Raw genomic sequence first — 15,897 nt, forward strand, 5'->3', positions numbered from 1 at the left:
CCTGTGTCTCTGCCTCTCTCTCTCTCTCTCTCTCTCTCTCGGTCTATCATAAATAAATAAATAAATAAATAAATAAATAAATAAATAAATAAAATCTTTAAAAAAAAAAAAAAGGCCACACAAGTGAATGGCAGAGCACGTGAGCACAGAGAGGATGCTGGAGCGTGCACCAGCCAGGCCAGCGCCACTCTGACTCACCCTGGACTCTGGAGAAGCAGCTGTCGTGGCACGGCCTCGGCTACCTCCACCCTGCAAGGGGCTTTAGCAACAGGAAACTAGGGAATACATTGGGGACAGTTGTAGCCTCTGGGGCAGGCCGCCCGCAGCATGGTGCTGGGGTGAGAGGCCTCTGACCTGGGCTTAGGCCCTTGTAGATGGCTCCTCAAAGAAGGTGCGCTGCTCCTGCGCAGGCCTCTTCCGGGCACTCCCCCCATTATGGGAAGCAAAACACAAGCAAGGACTTTGGTCCTGTTGTTGGCTGATTAACCTGACCAATTCCAAGCGTAAATGGGGGATATGGGCAGAACCCTGGGACCTGGGGGAGGCCCCAAGAGTTGCAGCTTCTTTTTGAGAGAGGACACTTAGTTCCCAGGATGGGACTGCTGGCCAGTCATCAGCCCAGGGTGGCTAAGGGAGCGGCCGGAGGTCTGCACATCCAGGTCCCTTTCCCTTTCTCAGTTTGTACTCATGGCTTTTGGGGAGGGGAGCAGGACACTGTTCACCAGGGAATTCTGGCAACAGGCTGTTTTTACCAGTTTGACAATATCCCCCCACCCTCACACTGTAAGACTGAGAAACCAGGCTGACACGGCCATGGGGCATTCCCCACTGCCCACCGCTCACCAGCGGCTGATCATGGTTTGCCTGGTAGCCTCTCCCGTGTCCAGGCACTGCTAGCAACGCTCAGGAATTGATGCCAGCCTCCCCAACCCCACCCCCAGCTATTTTTGGACAGGGGCTGCACTCCTGAGACTGAGTGTGGGAGAGGGGCAGAAGGACACTCACTGCCCACTGCGCTCCTTCCCCGCCTCCCCTGGGCCACCCGGAGAGGAGGTCCTGATGGTCCATTGGCACACAGGCTGCTCTCCTGGCCGCAGCCAGCCCCGTGCACAGGCCCAGCACACAGGCCCCACGCATAGAGTAGTAGGTATTTGCCAGATGCTCCCAAGTACGCATTAACATTATGTGCTACGGTTCTCCCTTTTTACGTGGGGCGTAGGCGCCAGAAGGAATGACAAGGAAGTCATTCCTTCTCGGCTTGGATGCTTCCCTGGAGGACTCCCTTCCAGTGATCAGAATCAAGACTCCAGATCTTTGAAGCCAGGCATCATTCTGAACTTTAACATTCTTGCTTTCTTTTGCAAGAGGAACCTTCAGACTAGATACAAATTAGGTGAAAAGGTTGATTTGTTCTCCAGGAAGATGAGACTGAGAGGCAGGCCCACGGCCTCACCATTTGAATCCCTGGTAGCTGCGCCTTCTCCTTTCGGGTCTGACCTCGGGCTCTAGGTTTGAGCGCATAAGGCTTGAGGCGTGGGCGGGCAGCGGCGGGCAGTGCTGCAGCGGCGGGCCGGGCACACCTGAGTCCCCGGGGTCCTGCGGGTCCCTGGGCTGGAGGGGCAGACAGGCTCCGCCCCCGTCCCTCTTGCAAAAAGCACTGCCCTGGGGCCTGTCCCAGGTGTGTCGCGGGGAGTCGCTGGCTTCCCCGGCACCCGCGAGGACATACGAAGCCCCTGCGCCAGCACGTGCAGGCTGCACGTGGAATGGACCCCCGGCAGCCCGGGGCTGAGGCGGCTGGGCAAACCGAAAAGAGGGGACCGCCCCGGGGTCCCGGGGTTCTCGAGGACGCGGGTGCGCGCTGGCCCCGCCCCGCCCCCTGGCCCCGCCCAGGCCCCGCCCCACCGTCCGAAGCCGCGGCCCCGCCCCTCGGGGAGCGCGGCCCCGCCCCTCCGGGTTGCTAGGGGAAGTGACGTCACAGCGCGATGGCGGCGGCTCCTTCGGGCAGCTGAAGGGGGATTTAGGCCCGGAAGATCCGAGTCCATCCGCGGCGGGGAGAGGGCGAGCGGGGTCGGCGGGGGCCGGAGCAGGGGCGGCGGCGCTCGGACTGTCCCATCCGCCCCGTATTGAGGCGCTGGGAGCAGCGGGGCGGCCGGAAAGCGATGGTGAAAGCGGGGCCGTGAGGGGGGCGGAGCCGGCAGCCCGACCCGCCGTAGCGGCAGCAGCGGCGCCGCCTCCCCGAGCTCAGACCCAGGAAGCGGCTGGGAGGGCAGGAGCGAGCCGGACCCGCCGCCGCCGCCGCCATGGAGCTCAGAGTCGGGAACAGGTACCGGCTGGGCCGGAAGATCGGCAGCGGCTCCTTTGGAGACATCTATCTCGGTGAGGCGCCCCTCCCCCCCAGCCCGGGCCGCCCCCGGACCGGCGTCCGCGCCCTCCGCGCCCCCCCCCGCCCCCGGGTCGGGGACCCCCGCCCAGGACCCCGGACACGCCCGGACCCCGCTGCGAGGCCCCGCGGCCCGCCTCCGCCCCGGGGACCCCCCTCGCTGGCCCGCGGCGGTGACCGGGACCCACCCCTCCGCCCCGCCCCGCCCCGCCCCCAGCCCCTCCGCGGGGTCCGGCCGTGCCCCGGGGCGCCTGCCCGGACGTGCGCCCCAGGCTGCCGGGAGCGGCCCTGCGCCGCCCCAGACCCCCGCCCGCTGTCCGCGCCCGGGTGTCCCCCGCGGGCAGACAAAGGCCGCCGGGCGGGTGTGCGGCCCCCTGCGGCCCGGGCACGTGGGGGGGCCCGGGGGGGGGTCGGGGCGCCGGCCTCAGGCTTCCGCGGCCCGCGGGCCCGTGCGACGGCGCAGCCCCAGCTCGGCGGCTCCCCGGGCTCTGACGGCGCCGGGGCGGGCGCGGGGCCGCCGGGTGGGTCCCCCGCCCCGTCGAGCGGCCCCCGAAGGACATGTTGCGCATCCAAGTTGTGGACGGGGTGCCTCCGCCGGAGCCAGACTGGGATTTGGGGGAGCGCAGACGGAGTCGGCGTCGCGGTGTGGGCAAAAATTAGAGGCAAATAAAGTAGTAAAGCGCTCTCTACTCCCGAGGTGGTCCCTCTGGCCGTTACGGTTCTCCAGGTACATCTGGGGTAAAAAATAAAAAAATAAAAGAAAGAAAGAAAGAAAAATGGGATTGGAAAGTTCTGGATCGTTTCCGATTTGCAGTGCAAGGAAATGCACGTGTAACGTGAACGGTCGGCTTGAGCCTTCAAGTTGGGGATTTAAAAATAACTTTTGCTGTCGCCGGTACCCCCCTGGACCTGGGGACGCACAGCCTGGCGGGGCTGTGTGCGCAGAGGGACTGTTGCGCAAGTCTGGGGTAAACACGCTCCGATGTTGCGCAGAGCCCCTGCCCTGCTGCTTCTGTTGGGCTATGTACCTGTCAGAGGGGTCAGGAGTGGCTTCAGGGGGTCCCCACCCGGCCTCCCGTCTTGTCACCCGGAGCAGCTGCACCTCCGGGGCTGACGGCGTTAGGAGTGCACACGTTTGTTCATTACCGCTTTTGGTGCCTTCTCACCCCACAGAGCAAGCCTGTCCCGGGCCCTACAGATGCCTCTGATCCTGCCTGCCCTCTGCCTTACTGTCCTGCTGAGCAAAACACACTTCACAGACGTTTCTCTCCAGTAGTTTGCTGGCTGCCTTCTGAGCAGCGTTCCTTTAGGGAAATTTGCTGGGTGAATGTAAACTGTTTGCGTTATTCCCAGAACAGTAAAATTTGGCCAAAGTTTTAATCTAGGATCTAGGAGCTGTCCTGAGAAGTCCATGCATTCGTCACCTTTACACGGGCATCAAAAAGTAGGTATTTGTTTTGGAACTCTCTGTCCTCAGGTGCTAGCCAGCTCTGTGCTTTCTGAAGCTGGTGCAGGGAGCCCCGTGTGCTTATTCACCGTGGTGCCCTCTGGGCCTCCCCTTGTGTTAGGCACACCGGCGGCACCTGATGCACGGCTCAGGCTGACCTGTCCCAGAGGGGTCTCTCCTCAGTCTCACACCCTCGCTCCTAGCACCCGCACGGCCTGTTGAGGTGCACTTAGGCCACAGCTGATCTTTTCCGTCAGCATGGGCTCTGGGCCCCCACGGGGGTCCATTCAGGCTGAGTGCTGCTCCACAGAGGAGAGGTGATCTTGTTACTTGAGAGATGTGGCTGGACCGCAGGGTCTGAGGAACCCCACCAGCTGTAGGTGAGACTCAAAGATGGCTGCCCCAAAGACCACGGAACAGAATGAGTCATCCCTACCATAGTTCCTCCTCTGTAGGTAAAGGCATTAGTTAAGGAATTGCATCCTCATATCTTGAAAATGGTTAGGTTCCATGTATTCTGCTGTGATTACAATTTAAATCACTTCTGCTGCTGTCATTTTACTATTGATCAGAACACTCGACTTCTCCAGGTAGGTTCCCTGTGTTGTGATCCTGCATTTGGGGTCTTGGATTTCTGCCTGGGACAGAAATTGTTGTGTGCTTTCAGAGGTTTGAAACTGCGAGGAGGGGAGGCCGTCTTTCAGTTTACTGAGTGCCTCATGGACCAGGAGGGCCCGGTATTGGCCTGCCTTCCCGGCCGCCTGCTGCATTGACATGGTCATGCGGCCCTGTGCCCTGCCAGTTCTTCCAGTCCATCCCACATGGCCCTTTTAAAGATGGGCTATTTCTCCAGTGCCTGGACTTCAGAAAGTACTGCACTTGGGCCACGATGGACCCCCAAATGTGCGGTCCCCATCTTCTATTTACCTCCAAGCTTGCCAGATCCCGAAGGCTGTCAGGAAGGGCAGGGTGCAAAGGCCTCAGAGTTCCTGTATTCTGTGCGATACGTGCTTATGCGAAACGTTGCCTGTACCTGCTATTTTGGCCATAAGGCAAAGCCTTCCCACCCCTGTGTCTTCATCAGCTTTAGCTTCCACGTGCTTTGGCCCCTTGCTGTTGGAGGTGATGTCTTGTGAGGCACTGGACATCAGAAGCCCTTTCATTTGCAGACAGTGTACCTCCTGTATACCTGCTAATAACATTTGAAAACAGGGAGGGAGTGTTCTTACTGTGGACCACGTGTTCCCAGTGTGACCAGTAGAGCTGAGGGAAGAAGAGGATGTGTGGAGAAGAGTGCTAGAGCCAGGCGGGTGGTGGTGCTACAGTCAGCACAGACCCTCTTCAGTTCATCCAGTGTTCCAGAGTGTCTGCAAGCCCCCGTCCTCTCTGTTGTCATCCATGTTTGTCTTGTAGAGGCTGGCTGAAGGGTCCTCGGACCCACCTACGCCCCTGTCTTTCATGGTTGATGGAATGTAGGTTTTCTTCCTGTCCGTGTTGGCCTTTGGGGTCACTCCATTTATCAGAGGATGGCCTCCTCTCTGCATGTGTTACCTGGATGGACTGTGCAGCCTGCCGTCGTAACGTACATGAACATCTATAGAGAGCTAAAGTTTAGTAACCTCTTCATACTCGATATTCATGTTTTCCCCTCTCATGGACTTTCCTTTTTCTTCAGGAACACCATGCAAGGATGTCTGGCACACAGTAGGGGTTCTAGAGTGGTGGCTGGCTGGCCAGCTGGCTGGGAGAGAAGACCAGTTGCCTGCACTGTCTGAAGCTTTCCTGGTCACCTGGTTTCATTCTTTAGGGTGGTAGCTTAAGCTTTGAGTGTCCCTAATGAGAGGTTGTGATCCTGCATCAGTTGCCTAGTCAACATTTGCCCTGTTTAGAGTGACCTTTGCCTGGCTGCCCAGAGGCCTCTCCCTGTTTCTTTGATAAGACAATCCTCATTGGGAGTTGGGCCTAAGGACAGCTGTCCCAGGACAGACTCAGGCTTGGGGTTCGGTTCACTTAATTCATCATCTGATTTTGTCTGCTCAACTTGAGAGACATAATTTTGTTTTCCTAGGATCACCACTAACCTGTGTCTAACAGAATAACACCCTTGCCTAGAGAGAGGAACTCTTGTCTGACAGGGTGGGGCTGCTTAAGCTGCTGGAGGGGCTGAGGTTGTTAGTGAGATAAAACTGTTTTAAGTGTAAACGGACACTGTGGATTGACTGCCTTGTGAATCTGAAACCCAGTGCTCAGTGGGGTCTTCTAACTTCTTGTTCCCTATCTAGAAGTACTTATAGAAGTTGTGCTGAAGGAACAGGTTTTGTAATTACCAATTCTTCATAAACCATTACCTTTTTTTTTTTATTAAGATTTTATTTACTTATTCATGAGAGACAGAGAGAGAGAGGCAGAGACACAGACAGAGGGAGAAGCAGGCTCCACGCAGGAAGCCCGACACGGAGATCCCGGGTCTCCAGGATCACACCCTGGGCTGAAGGTGGCGCTAAACTGCTGAGCCACCTGGGCTGCCCCATAAACCATTACTTTTGTAAAGTAAGATTAAATGTAGCAACATCGCTTTGCTCTGATCTCCTCAATGCTCTCTTGCTGCCCTGTATTGTTCCCCCCCACCCCCACTTGGACAGGTGGACAGGTGGTGGTTTGAGCACTAGACTTGGAGCAGGACTGCCAGGGAAGCATGAGGTGTGATGCCAGCCGTAGGAGGTGGGGCAGGGCTACAGGGCCCTAGACCACTGGACCTTGGTTTTGCCTGTGATGTTTGCTTCTCGTGGAATGCACAGTGCTTGAAGCTGGGCTCCTTGGTACGTCTACCCATTGGGCACAGACCTTGCTGGGAAGCAATCCAGAGTGTATGCTGTTATCACATTTATTTGCAGAGCCCAAGCCCAGCTCCTCTTTGGTTCATCAGACTTGAGGCAAGCTTCACAGTTGTGATCTTAGGGGAGGCTGGCCCTCTTTGTTGGTGTGATCCTGGGGGAGGCTATCTCTGTTGCTGGTGTGATCTTGGGGGAGGCTGGCTGTGTTGCTGGTGTGATCCTAGGAGAGGCAATCTCTGTTCATTGGTGTGATCCCAAGGAAGGCTGGCTGTTTGCTGGTGTGATCTTGGGGGAGGCTGGGTCTGTTGCTGGTGTGATCCTGGGGGAGGCCAGCTGTGTTTGCTGGTGTGGTCTTCGGGGAAGCTGGCCCTATTTTCTGGTGTGCTCCTGGGGGAGGCTGGCTGTGCTTGCTGGTGTGCTCCTGGGGGAGGCTGGCTGTGTTTTTGCTGGTGTGATCTTGGGGGAGGCTGACTCTGTTGCTGGTGTGGTCCAGCAGGAAGATTGGCACCATGATAGGAGAATAGGATTCAAATTGAGTTTTAGAGTTGCTTATGGTTATTTGTCTCCCAGACTGTCCTGTCAGTATTGCTGGATTGATGGCCAGATGTTTACATTATCTGCCACAATAGGGTGGAGCTAGAATGTTCTCTGCCCTCTTGAAGGTGGTGGTCTGGTAGGTAGTCTGTTTGGTCCAGGCTGTCTTGTCATTGAAGACCCGCTTCATGGCAAGGGTGACAATGCTGACGTAGTTGGCGGAGCAAGAATGCTCTCACTAAAGGCTCCACTGCTCATGCTTTGGGGAACAGAGTTGCTGATGTAACCAGTAAGCTGAGTCATCCATTTCTCTGTGTCTCCTGGGCTGGCGGGTTCAGCTCGGAGTCCAGGTCCTCACAGGAACTCCCAGTGCATTTCTCATTTGCACAGTACATTTACGATGAAGTCATTTCTCTTGTAATTGGATAGATCATCGCAAATGCGGGTAGGAAGAACAAAATGTATTACCTGTCTTCTTTCTGAGTGCCCAGAAGAATCTCTGTGGAATGGTAAATGAGGTTCTTAAATCTAGAATGGTCACTTGCAGTGGTCAGATGCTGGTTATTACCATGGTTTTGGATTCAAGCCCACCAGAAGCCCTGTACTTCTTGGAGCCATCTGGGTAGTCTGGGGGAGACGTTGGGGGTTCTTAGGTGTTTAGTGGACACATGAACAACAGCAGGCAGGGTTCCTGCAGGCTGCTTGTGGTTTTAATGCCTTTGTCTGGGAATCTCAAAGTGCTTTGTAACTGTTAACGCATCCTCCCTTGCAAGCGTCTTGTGAAATAGACTGCACTTCTTCCCCTGAACTTGGGGAGAGAGAAACCAGTCAGTTGAGGTTGCTTTGTCCAATGCTACGATCTCCTTGGGAAGGAAATGTCCCGGGCCTGTCGAACTGCTGGAACCAATACAGATAAACATACTGCTGAGAAGGATTAAACTGGTTTGTACAGCAGACATCCTTATCCACAGGGGACATATTTCATGACCCATACGGGATGCCTAAAACCATGGACAATACCAAACCCTACGTATACCTTGTTTCTTCCTAGACATACTTACTCATGATAATGTTTATAGATTACGTATAGTGAGAGATTCACAACAATAGCTAATAATAAAATAGAACAATCATAGCAACATATTGTAAATAAAGTTCTGTAACTAGGGTCTCACAAAAATCCTACTGAGCTGTACTCCCCTTTCTTGTGACCCTGTGAAGTGGTGAAGTGCCGATGTGACGAGGGGCGGGAGGGAAGTGATGCGGGTGTGTGACGTGGCGTGAGGCTCCTGCTGACCTGACCAGAGGGCAGGCACAGGAGCATCTGTCTGCAGACCGAGTTTGACTGCAGATAAGGGACACCTGTACTTACAAGGCACCTGGGGGAGAGCTAGGTGTAGGTTAAGACTCTTCCCTGTTCTCTTCAGCTAAAGCTTCTTGAGGAAGGTTTCATGGGCACAGCTTTGGGTCAAATGGGAGCTCAGGAGCATTTGTGTGTGAAGCCTGGGGCAGGGCGTTGTCATATCTGCATTTCCTTAATTGAAGTAAAGCAGAGATAGAACATAGGCTGTTATCAGGAGGTATTAGCTGATGTTTTGTTAGTTTTAGCATAAAACTAACAAAAGGTATGTGACAGGTACATGTTGCATAAGTGTCATTTGGGCTCTAAAGGGGAGTCCACCCTTCTGGTCCAGTATCAGTAAGAAATGCACAGTAGTGTCCTATTCCCCAGGAAGGGAGAAGGTTGCAGAGTGTCCTTGGGGGAACCAGCTCCACTGGAGAAGTGCCTTAACTGTTCTGAGATTTATGCGGCTCAACACCCAGGGTGGGTGGACTGAAGCCGTGGGTGTTTGGTAAAAAGGAAGGCCCACACCCACCCACCCACACAGGCCTATCCAGGCAGCATGGAGAAATGGGGAGCACACACAGTCACCCTGGAACTGCTTCGCCCTGGGTAGGTGAATACAGGGGCCAACCACCAGCTGGTGGGACAGGAAAGTTCAGGGCAGAAAAGATGGGAGTCCTTGCAGAGAGAAATGCACTGCCCTGTCTCTGGGTCCCCTATTGACGTGATCAGAGTGGGACATATGGAAGTGGGTGAGGGAATACTAAATAAGACTTTTCTATACATATCAAAGACTTCCTGCTTAAAAAGTGAAAGTAATGATGGTTTTTCCACAGGGTTTGTCAACCACCGACACCCATCTCACAGGGGAAAGCGGAGCAGAAGGTCTGTGGTGTGTTATAGTATTGCGTTAGGTGGTGGACACCAGATTATTAATGTTTGTGGTTTTTCTCTTTTGCCAAGGTACGGACATTGCTGCAGGAGAAGAAGTTGCCATCAAGCTTGAATGTGTCAAAACCAAACACCCTCAGCTCCACATTGAGAGCAAAATCTACAAAATGATGCAGGGAGGAGGTATGCCCTTTACCTGTTCAAAAGAAAACCAGGGTTGTATTTGATGAGGGAGAATGGATCATGAAGCATAGCCTCTGGTTTATTTGGGAAAGGGAGGGAAACGTCCATACATGTGACTCAGTCATGTGGCTTCCTTCAGCTACCAAGAGGCCTACTGAAGGCCTCGTTCAACATAAAGCATGATTGTCTGCTTTTCCGTAGCCTCATGTTAACTAGTCGTGTCTTTGAACTCAGGGTTTGTGTAAATTGTGATTTTTCAGGCACACTCCTGATTGTTAGGTATGCCACCTCGGTCACATGGTTTGCTCATAGCTTTGGTGGGGAGTCCCTTCAGACGCTCCTGAGTGAAACAGAGTTTGAACTCTGTGATCTCTGTGTCCCTTTCTAACTCAATTATTGTCCCAATTCTTCGAAACCTTCTCTTGGGCCTAAGGGTATCTGATGTCTGATCTTAACTTTTAGAATTCTCTGGACTTTAAGATAGTTCAGCTAAGGGAGCAGGCGGGGCTTTTCTTGGGCGTCTCAGAGTCCTGAAGACACCTCAGCATTAGGAAGGACATGTCCGTGCTTTGCCCCAAGAAGCTCCCCTTGGGAAGAAGGCTTTGTGTCTGAAGAATGGCTGCACTTCATCCTGTTAGGAGACCCTTCGTGGCAGAAGCTTCTGTGGTACTTTCATAGTTTGGAGTGTTCTCGGTGCCTTGCAAATGAAAGCTTGTCTTCAGAGTCTGAATTGCGTTTTTTCAGGTGAGAAGGGAGGATTAATTTCACTCTGGCATCTTTCCTCCACAAAAGTGGTTTAATCTGTGTTGCTACTAGCAACCAACATTTCTTGCTTTACACAGCAACACATGTCTCTCATACATATCAGAGCAACACAAACAGTCCTTCAGGACACTTCACAGAGGAGGTCCAGGGTGTCCCATCTCGGCTTTCTGGGGGCCTGAGGAGGCCATTGGTAAAAATGTCCTGGCCCCTGTGGGCCCCAGGGAGTGGTCAGCAGAGGACCCAGCCATTTTGTCTGCCCTCTGGTGACCCTCAGCAGAAGGCCGGCTTCTTAGGCATCAAGGACAGTCTACACAGGGATCCCTGGGTGGCGCAGCGGTTTGGCGCCTGCCTTTGGCCCGGGGCGCGATCCTGGAGACCCAGGATCGAATCCCACATCGGGCTTCCGGTGCATGGAGCCTGCTTCTCCCTCTGCCTGTGTCTCTGCCTCTCTCTCTCTCTCTGTAACTATCATAAATAAATAAAAATTAAAAAAAAAAAAAAAAAGGACAGTCTACACAGCTTAACAGGTGGTGATGAAAAGGAGATGACTCGGGAGGTGGCCTTCGTGGTTGGGGAGGGCCTGATGCTGGGGGTTGAATAAAGCTTCCAGTTAAAAGTTGTGTTGAGTGTTAACAAGCAGCATCTCTGAGAATTTGCAAGCTGGAGGGCCAGAGGGCAAAAGGAAAGAAGACAGTCAGCCGATACCCCAATAGGAATTGGATAAGAGAGACTGGACAGAGAAGACTTTATTCCCTTCAGGATGGGATTTCTCTGTCCCTGAACCACAATCGTCTGCGGCAGGCCTGAGGGCCCAAGCTGCAGCATTGCATCTCACTTTGAATCCTTGCGTTAAGATTTGTGCCCCTTCTCTCGGACCCTAAAAACCTAGGATCTTCTCCCTTCTTGCCATCCTCCACCTGTAGATTGAGTTTTATTCCTGTTTCAAATGTGCACTTAATGGATATTATCAAGGTGCTTTAAAAAAAAAAAAGGTAAAGATACCAATTTTTGAAAAGAGATGATGTCCAGAAACGCAGAGTCCATGATTCTGGTAGTGTTGTGTGAATTCCTCCTAACCAAGATGAAGCCGCTGGGGCTGCAGACAGGATGCAGGGGTCCTCTTGCTGAAGGTCAGCCTTCTGCATTACATCTCATGCAAATACACACAGACCACTTGGTTGTGGTGAAGGGACGGCAAGTATCTCTGACTGTGGTTCTTAGGTGCTTTTAATGCTGCATCCTGGGCTTGCTTGCATGTGCGGATACATCATAGGAGGGAGCTGAGACTGCCGTGCACTCTGTAGCTTGCTGTGCAGGGTTGTCTAGATACTGCCTGGCCTGTGGCAGTGGTGCTGTGCCTGGCTAGAGAGAGCGGCACTTAGGCAAGCAGGCCGCCTAGGGGAGGAGTTGGTCTCCACTTACAGACACTGGCATGTCTGCTGCCACTACAGTCCTGTGCAGAAACATGTCAGCCAGCCTTGTGTCCTGACTGAGGAAATCGATACGCAGAACTTGCCCGAGGACAGAGATTTGAACCTGAGCATCGTCGTGCCCAGGCCACTGCTGCATAGCAGCTCTGCTCCTGAGGAGGCATGCAGCTGCCCTGCCTGGCAGTCAGCACCATGCCCCAGATGCTTCTACCTGCCGCAAGTTTGCTGGCAATGGTGGATTAAACGCCTGGAAAAGCAGGAATAAACCTTGCTTAGATGTGTTGGTAAATGACTTGGGGAGACATTATGTTCTTCTCAAAATGCAGTAGAGTGCCAGGTCCTGCTTAGACATCAACTGCTCTTTCTCATCTGGATGTCTCCAGGGTGGCTTTGGACCATCCCTTCTTTGGTGGCCTCTCAGTAGAGAACATTTGTTCAGTCCACAGCTGCTTCTGGTCAAGGCTCAGGGCGGGTGTGGTGTGTGGGAGGGTGGAGTGGGCCATTTGTATAAAATCTGGGCTGGCAGTGAGGGTGAGCACTGAGCACGCATGGCCCTCACGGTAGAAGTGGCTGAGTCCCCCAGTTCCCTTCTCTCGTCCTGTGTCCTGGTCAGTTCCCATAGCAGAGAACATATGTAATATGTGGGAACTGATCCTAAAGTGAACACCCATTGCTCCCACCTACTTGAGAGGCGGCAGGACCCCAGCCCCACCTGGTGCTCGCGTACCAGTTCCAGTGTGCCCTGAGGGAGAAGCCATGGTCCAGAGTTTGCCCCTGGCATCCTTGCCTAAGGATTTTTGTTTCTCAGCCACCCCATAAGTAATTTGTTTTTGAAAGTGTAATGACCTTGTCTAGAAACATTTGGCAGTTTGTTTATGGTTGTTTTAGGTTTGAGTTGCCAAAAACTTTGTGAAAATTTGTATTTATTTGCATTAATGTCAAATACTGGAATTTCTCATAAGTAAAAATGGAAAGCATATGCCTGTTCCCGTTGCCTAGTTTTTCACCCCCAAGCAGAGATTTTGGTATCTTTGGACTCCCATCAAGTGTTGAGAACTACACGTAGTGACACTAGGCCACCCATTTGCTATCTGAATGGCCCGTGGGTGGGGGTAGCATGCTGGTCACTGCTGCCCTCGCCCTACCAGCCTTGCCTGCATGGGCCCAGCAGTAGTGTGCATTTCCACGTTTCTGATCGTGCTGGCACCAGAGTCCCCATCTGCGGACAGGCAGTGGGAACATGCTTGTGATAGATTTATGGCTGATTGCTTCCTGGGGCCTCAGCACTTGATATCTAGACTGCTCAGGACAAAGCAGGCTACACAGAAAGCTGAGCATCTTCTCACCAGAGAACTCTTGAGAGCAAGGGCGCTCTGCCTTTACTGCATTCTCTCTGCTCCCTGATGCTGGGTAACAAGACGTTGGGATCGACTACTAGGAGAAATGGTGCCGCCACTGGAACACCTCAGCGGTGTAAACGGACTCCGTGCGTCTTTGAGTCACATCTGCCTCACATGTGCAACATATGAACGTCTTTGGTATGGTTTTCACATACCATTCAACTTTACTTTTGACCCCACATGCTCCCAAGATGTCCTGTGCCATGGCTGTTTAGTAATCTCCTGTCTCTAAGCAGTTTGCTCCTGCTTCTGGCCTCTTATTCTTGGGGACGGTGCCTCAGTAGCACCTGATCATGTTTTCTGGTGCACAGCCTGAGAGTGGAATTGTGTCTCATGGAGCAGGCAGGCCCTTGGCCTGCAGGTTATTTCCCAGCTGCCTGGCATCTGAGCTTCTGTTGAAGCCACATCCTCTTTGGTCTCGTCATCACCTTTCCTCTCTAGCATGGCACGGGGTCCCCTTTCTAGCTCCGAAGACAAAGAAGAGCATTTAAAAATAAGGGTGGGAGAGGAAGAAATAAAACTTGTTATTTGTAAAGGAATGGACCTCTGGTGGGTAGCTGGCTCTCACTACACATATCATCGGTTCACTTCATTACACCAGTACCAATCCATTACAAGATGTCTGTGTCCCCTCAGGTACCATTCCGTCTCTTCTGTATCTTCTGAGGGAAAAGGAAAGGGTTGCTGTGTGTGTGTGTGTGTGTGTGTGTGTGTGTGTGTGTTACACAGCAGTCGCAGATCCCACCATCACATCTGTATGCTCCAGGGATGGCGTCACTAAAACTAGGGGCTCAGTCTCCTGTAATTCAGGAGCAGGAGGAAGCTTGGGAGAAGGCAGATAGGCACAAGCTTCTCTCCTTCCCCAGAAATTCAAGATTCCACAGAAAACTTTGGTTTCCTGCATTAAACATGGAGTTACAGTCAACCATATCCTACTAAACCATCTTGTGGCCCCTTTGACATGCATGTCTTAAACCTTCAGGGATGCTCCTGAGTAACTTGGAGGTCCAGTCATCTTCCCTTCTTGGTTTCCCAGTCCCCCACCCCACACCTTTTCCCTAGGATTAGAGACTGAAAGAGGTTTGATCCCTCTAAATACAGCAACATGTTTGGCATGAATCATGACAAAGAACAGTTTTGACTCAGAAGGTTGGGGGCAGGGGATGGAACGTTTCTGGCTTCTTCAGAATTTTGTGCGAATCATTTAAGCATTGTGCAGCCAACCCAGGAATTGTAAGAGTATACGAGCTTTTGTGTGGGACAGGGTGGGTAGAGAAAGGAATAAGGTAGGAAGGAGGCAAGCTTTTAAAACAGAAGATTGGCCCAAATAGGAAACAGAATAAAGGGGCACCAAGAAGAGATGGCTCAAGACACCGCCCCCTTCAACATATACACATACATACTTAAGTTGGTGAACAATAAAACCCCAAAAGAACATGGAGAAAGACCAGCTCATTCTGTTTACACAAGCCAGGCTGCCTATTGATAACCCAGCCGGCACCTTGTGAGTCCTCCAGGCCTAACAGACACAGCAATTCAAGGGAGTGGCTAGAAACCAGAATGAGGCACGGCTGGTCCCAGTGCACTCCATCATACTCCCCACCATGGCACTAACCACTGCTGTGGCAGGGTGCTGGCCTTGGACATCGAGGTCTCTGGAAGCCCAGGTAGGAAAACCCAGCATTGTTCAAGGTTAAGGATTTGGGACATTGCTTCACTTAACCCACTGAGCCACCCAGGTGCCCCTGGGGCTTTGCTTCATACACACACACGGACCCTGATGTGCTGGTAGGCTGGACTGAGCCAGTGAAGGGAGCCCATGTCCTGAGATTGGGGGTCCAGAATAGTAGTCCATTGCTGGTGCAGACCAACATACCATAGTCGGGGCTTCTCAGCGCCTTCTGACCCCCTTGTACACCTTTCCTGTTCAGACCAGTGCCCAATCTTCTAGGAGAGAGACATCAAGTCACAGGGCAGCCCTGGTAAAATGGGGTGGTTCCTGCGCACCCCAAGTAGTTCTGCATGCTGGGGAAATGGCAGAGCAGAGTCCTGTTCCAGAGTCCTGGGCTGCTGCTGACTCCCTCCCTGAAATGGCTTTGCCCCGAGAGAGAACCCGGTACAGAAAGAGAGCATCACCCAGAAATACGGGAACGTAAAACCAGAATGCTTATTACATCAAGAGCAGTTAGAAGCCATCAAGATCTGTCATTTATACAGGGTCAGGGCAATTGGAGTCCTGAGAATGTGGGACCCCGGGCGAAGTTCTTTGGGACAGTGAGAAGTGACATAGTGCCTCTGAGAGCGATGCCTGTGAGCTTACAGCAGCGAGTCTGCAGCTGTGGCCTGGCCACACTCCTGCTCCAGAAAGCCTGCCCCACCTCCAAGAGTCCTCCCCATGCACCAAGAAGTGCCCAGAGTAGAGGATTGAGAAAGCTGTTCATGGGCGTTCCTGACAAAGATGCTGTAAATGTTTGTGTAGGTATTTGCATGGACGTTTATTTCTTCTTCTCATGGGTAAATATCTTTTCTAGGAGTGGAATGGCTGAATCAGAAGTAGGTGAATGCTTTTCCCTTTTAATAAAGTCCAGCTGCTTTCCAGGTGGCTGTCCCATTACGTTCCCGCCAGCAGTGACAGGACTTTGATGGTTGGTGTCTTTCAAACTGTCTGTGTCATCTGTTACTGAATTT

General features: G+C 53.0%; 1 protein-coding gene across 3 annotated transcripts in view; it reads left to right on the forward strand.

The window, feature by feature from the left end:
• The first annotated feature begins 1,989 nt into the window (after positions 1-1,989).
• The window catches only part of CSNK1D (casein kinase 1 delta), a 34,435-nt gene continuing 20,527 nt past the window's right edge, over positions 1,990-15,897 (forward strand). For all 3 annotated transcript variants that reach the window (XM_038546245.1, XM_038546247.1, XM_038546246.1), the window contains exons 1-2: positions 1,990-2,376; positions 9,504-9,614. In XM_038546245.1, the coding sequence (XP_038402173.1) occupies positions 2,301-2,376; positions 9,504-9,614 (187 nt within the window). In that variant the 5' untranslated portion in view covers positions 1,990-2,300. The remainder of the gene's footprint in view (positions 2,377-9,503; positions 9,615-15,897) is intronic.

Source organism: Canis lupus, chromosome 9, assembly GCF_011100685.1.
Source record: "Canis lupus familiaris isolate Mischka breed German Shepherd chromosome 9, alternate assembly UU_Cfam_GSD_1.0, whole genome shotgun sequence".
In the NCBI taxonomy this organism is placed as follows: Eukaryota; Metazoa; Chordata; class Mammalia; order Carnivora; family Canidae; genus Canis; species Canis lupus.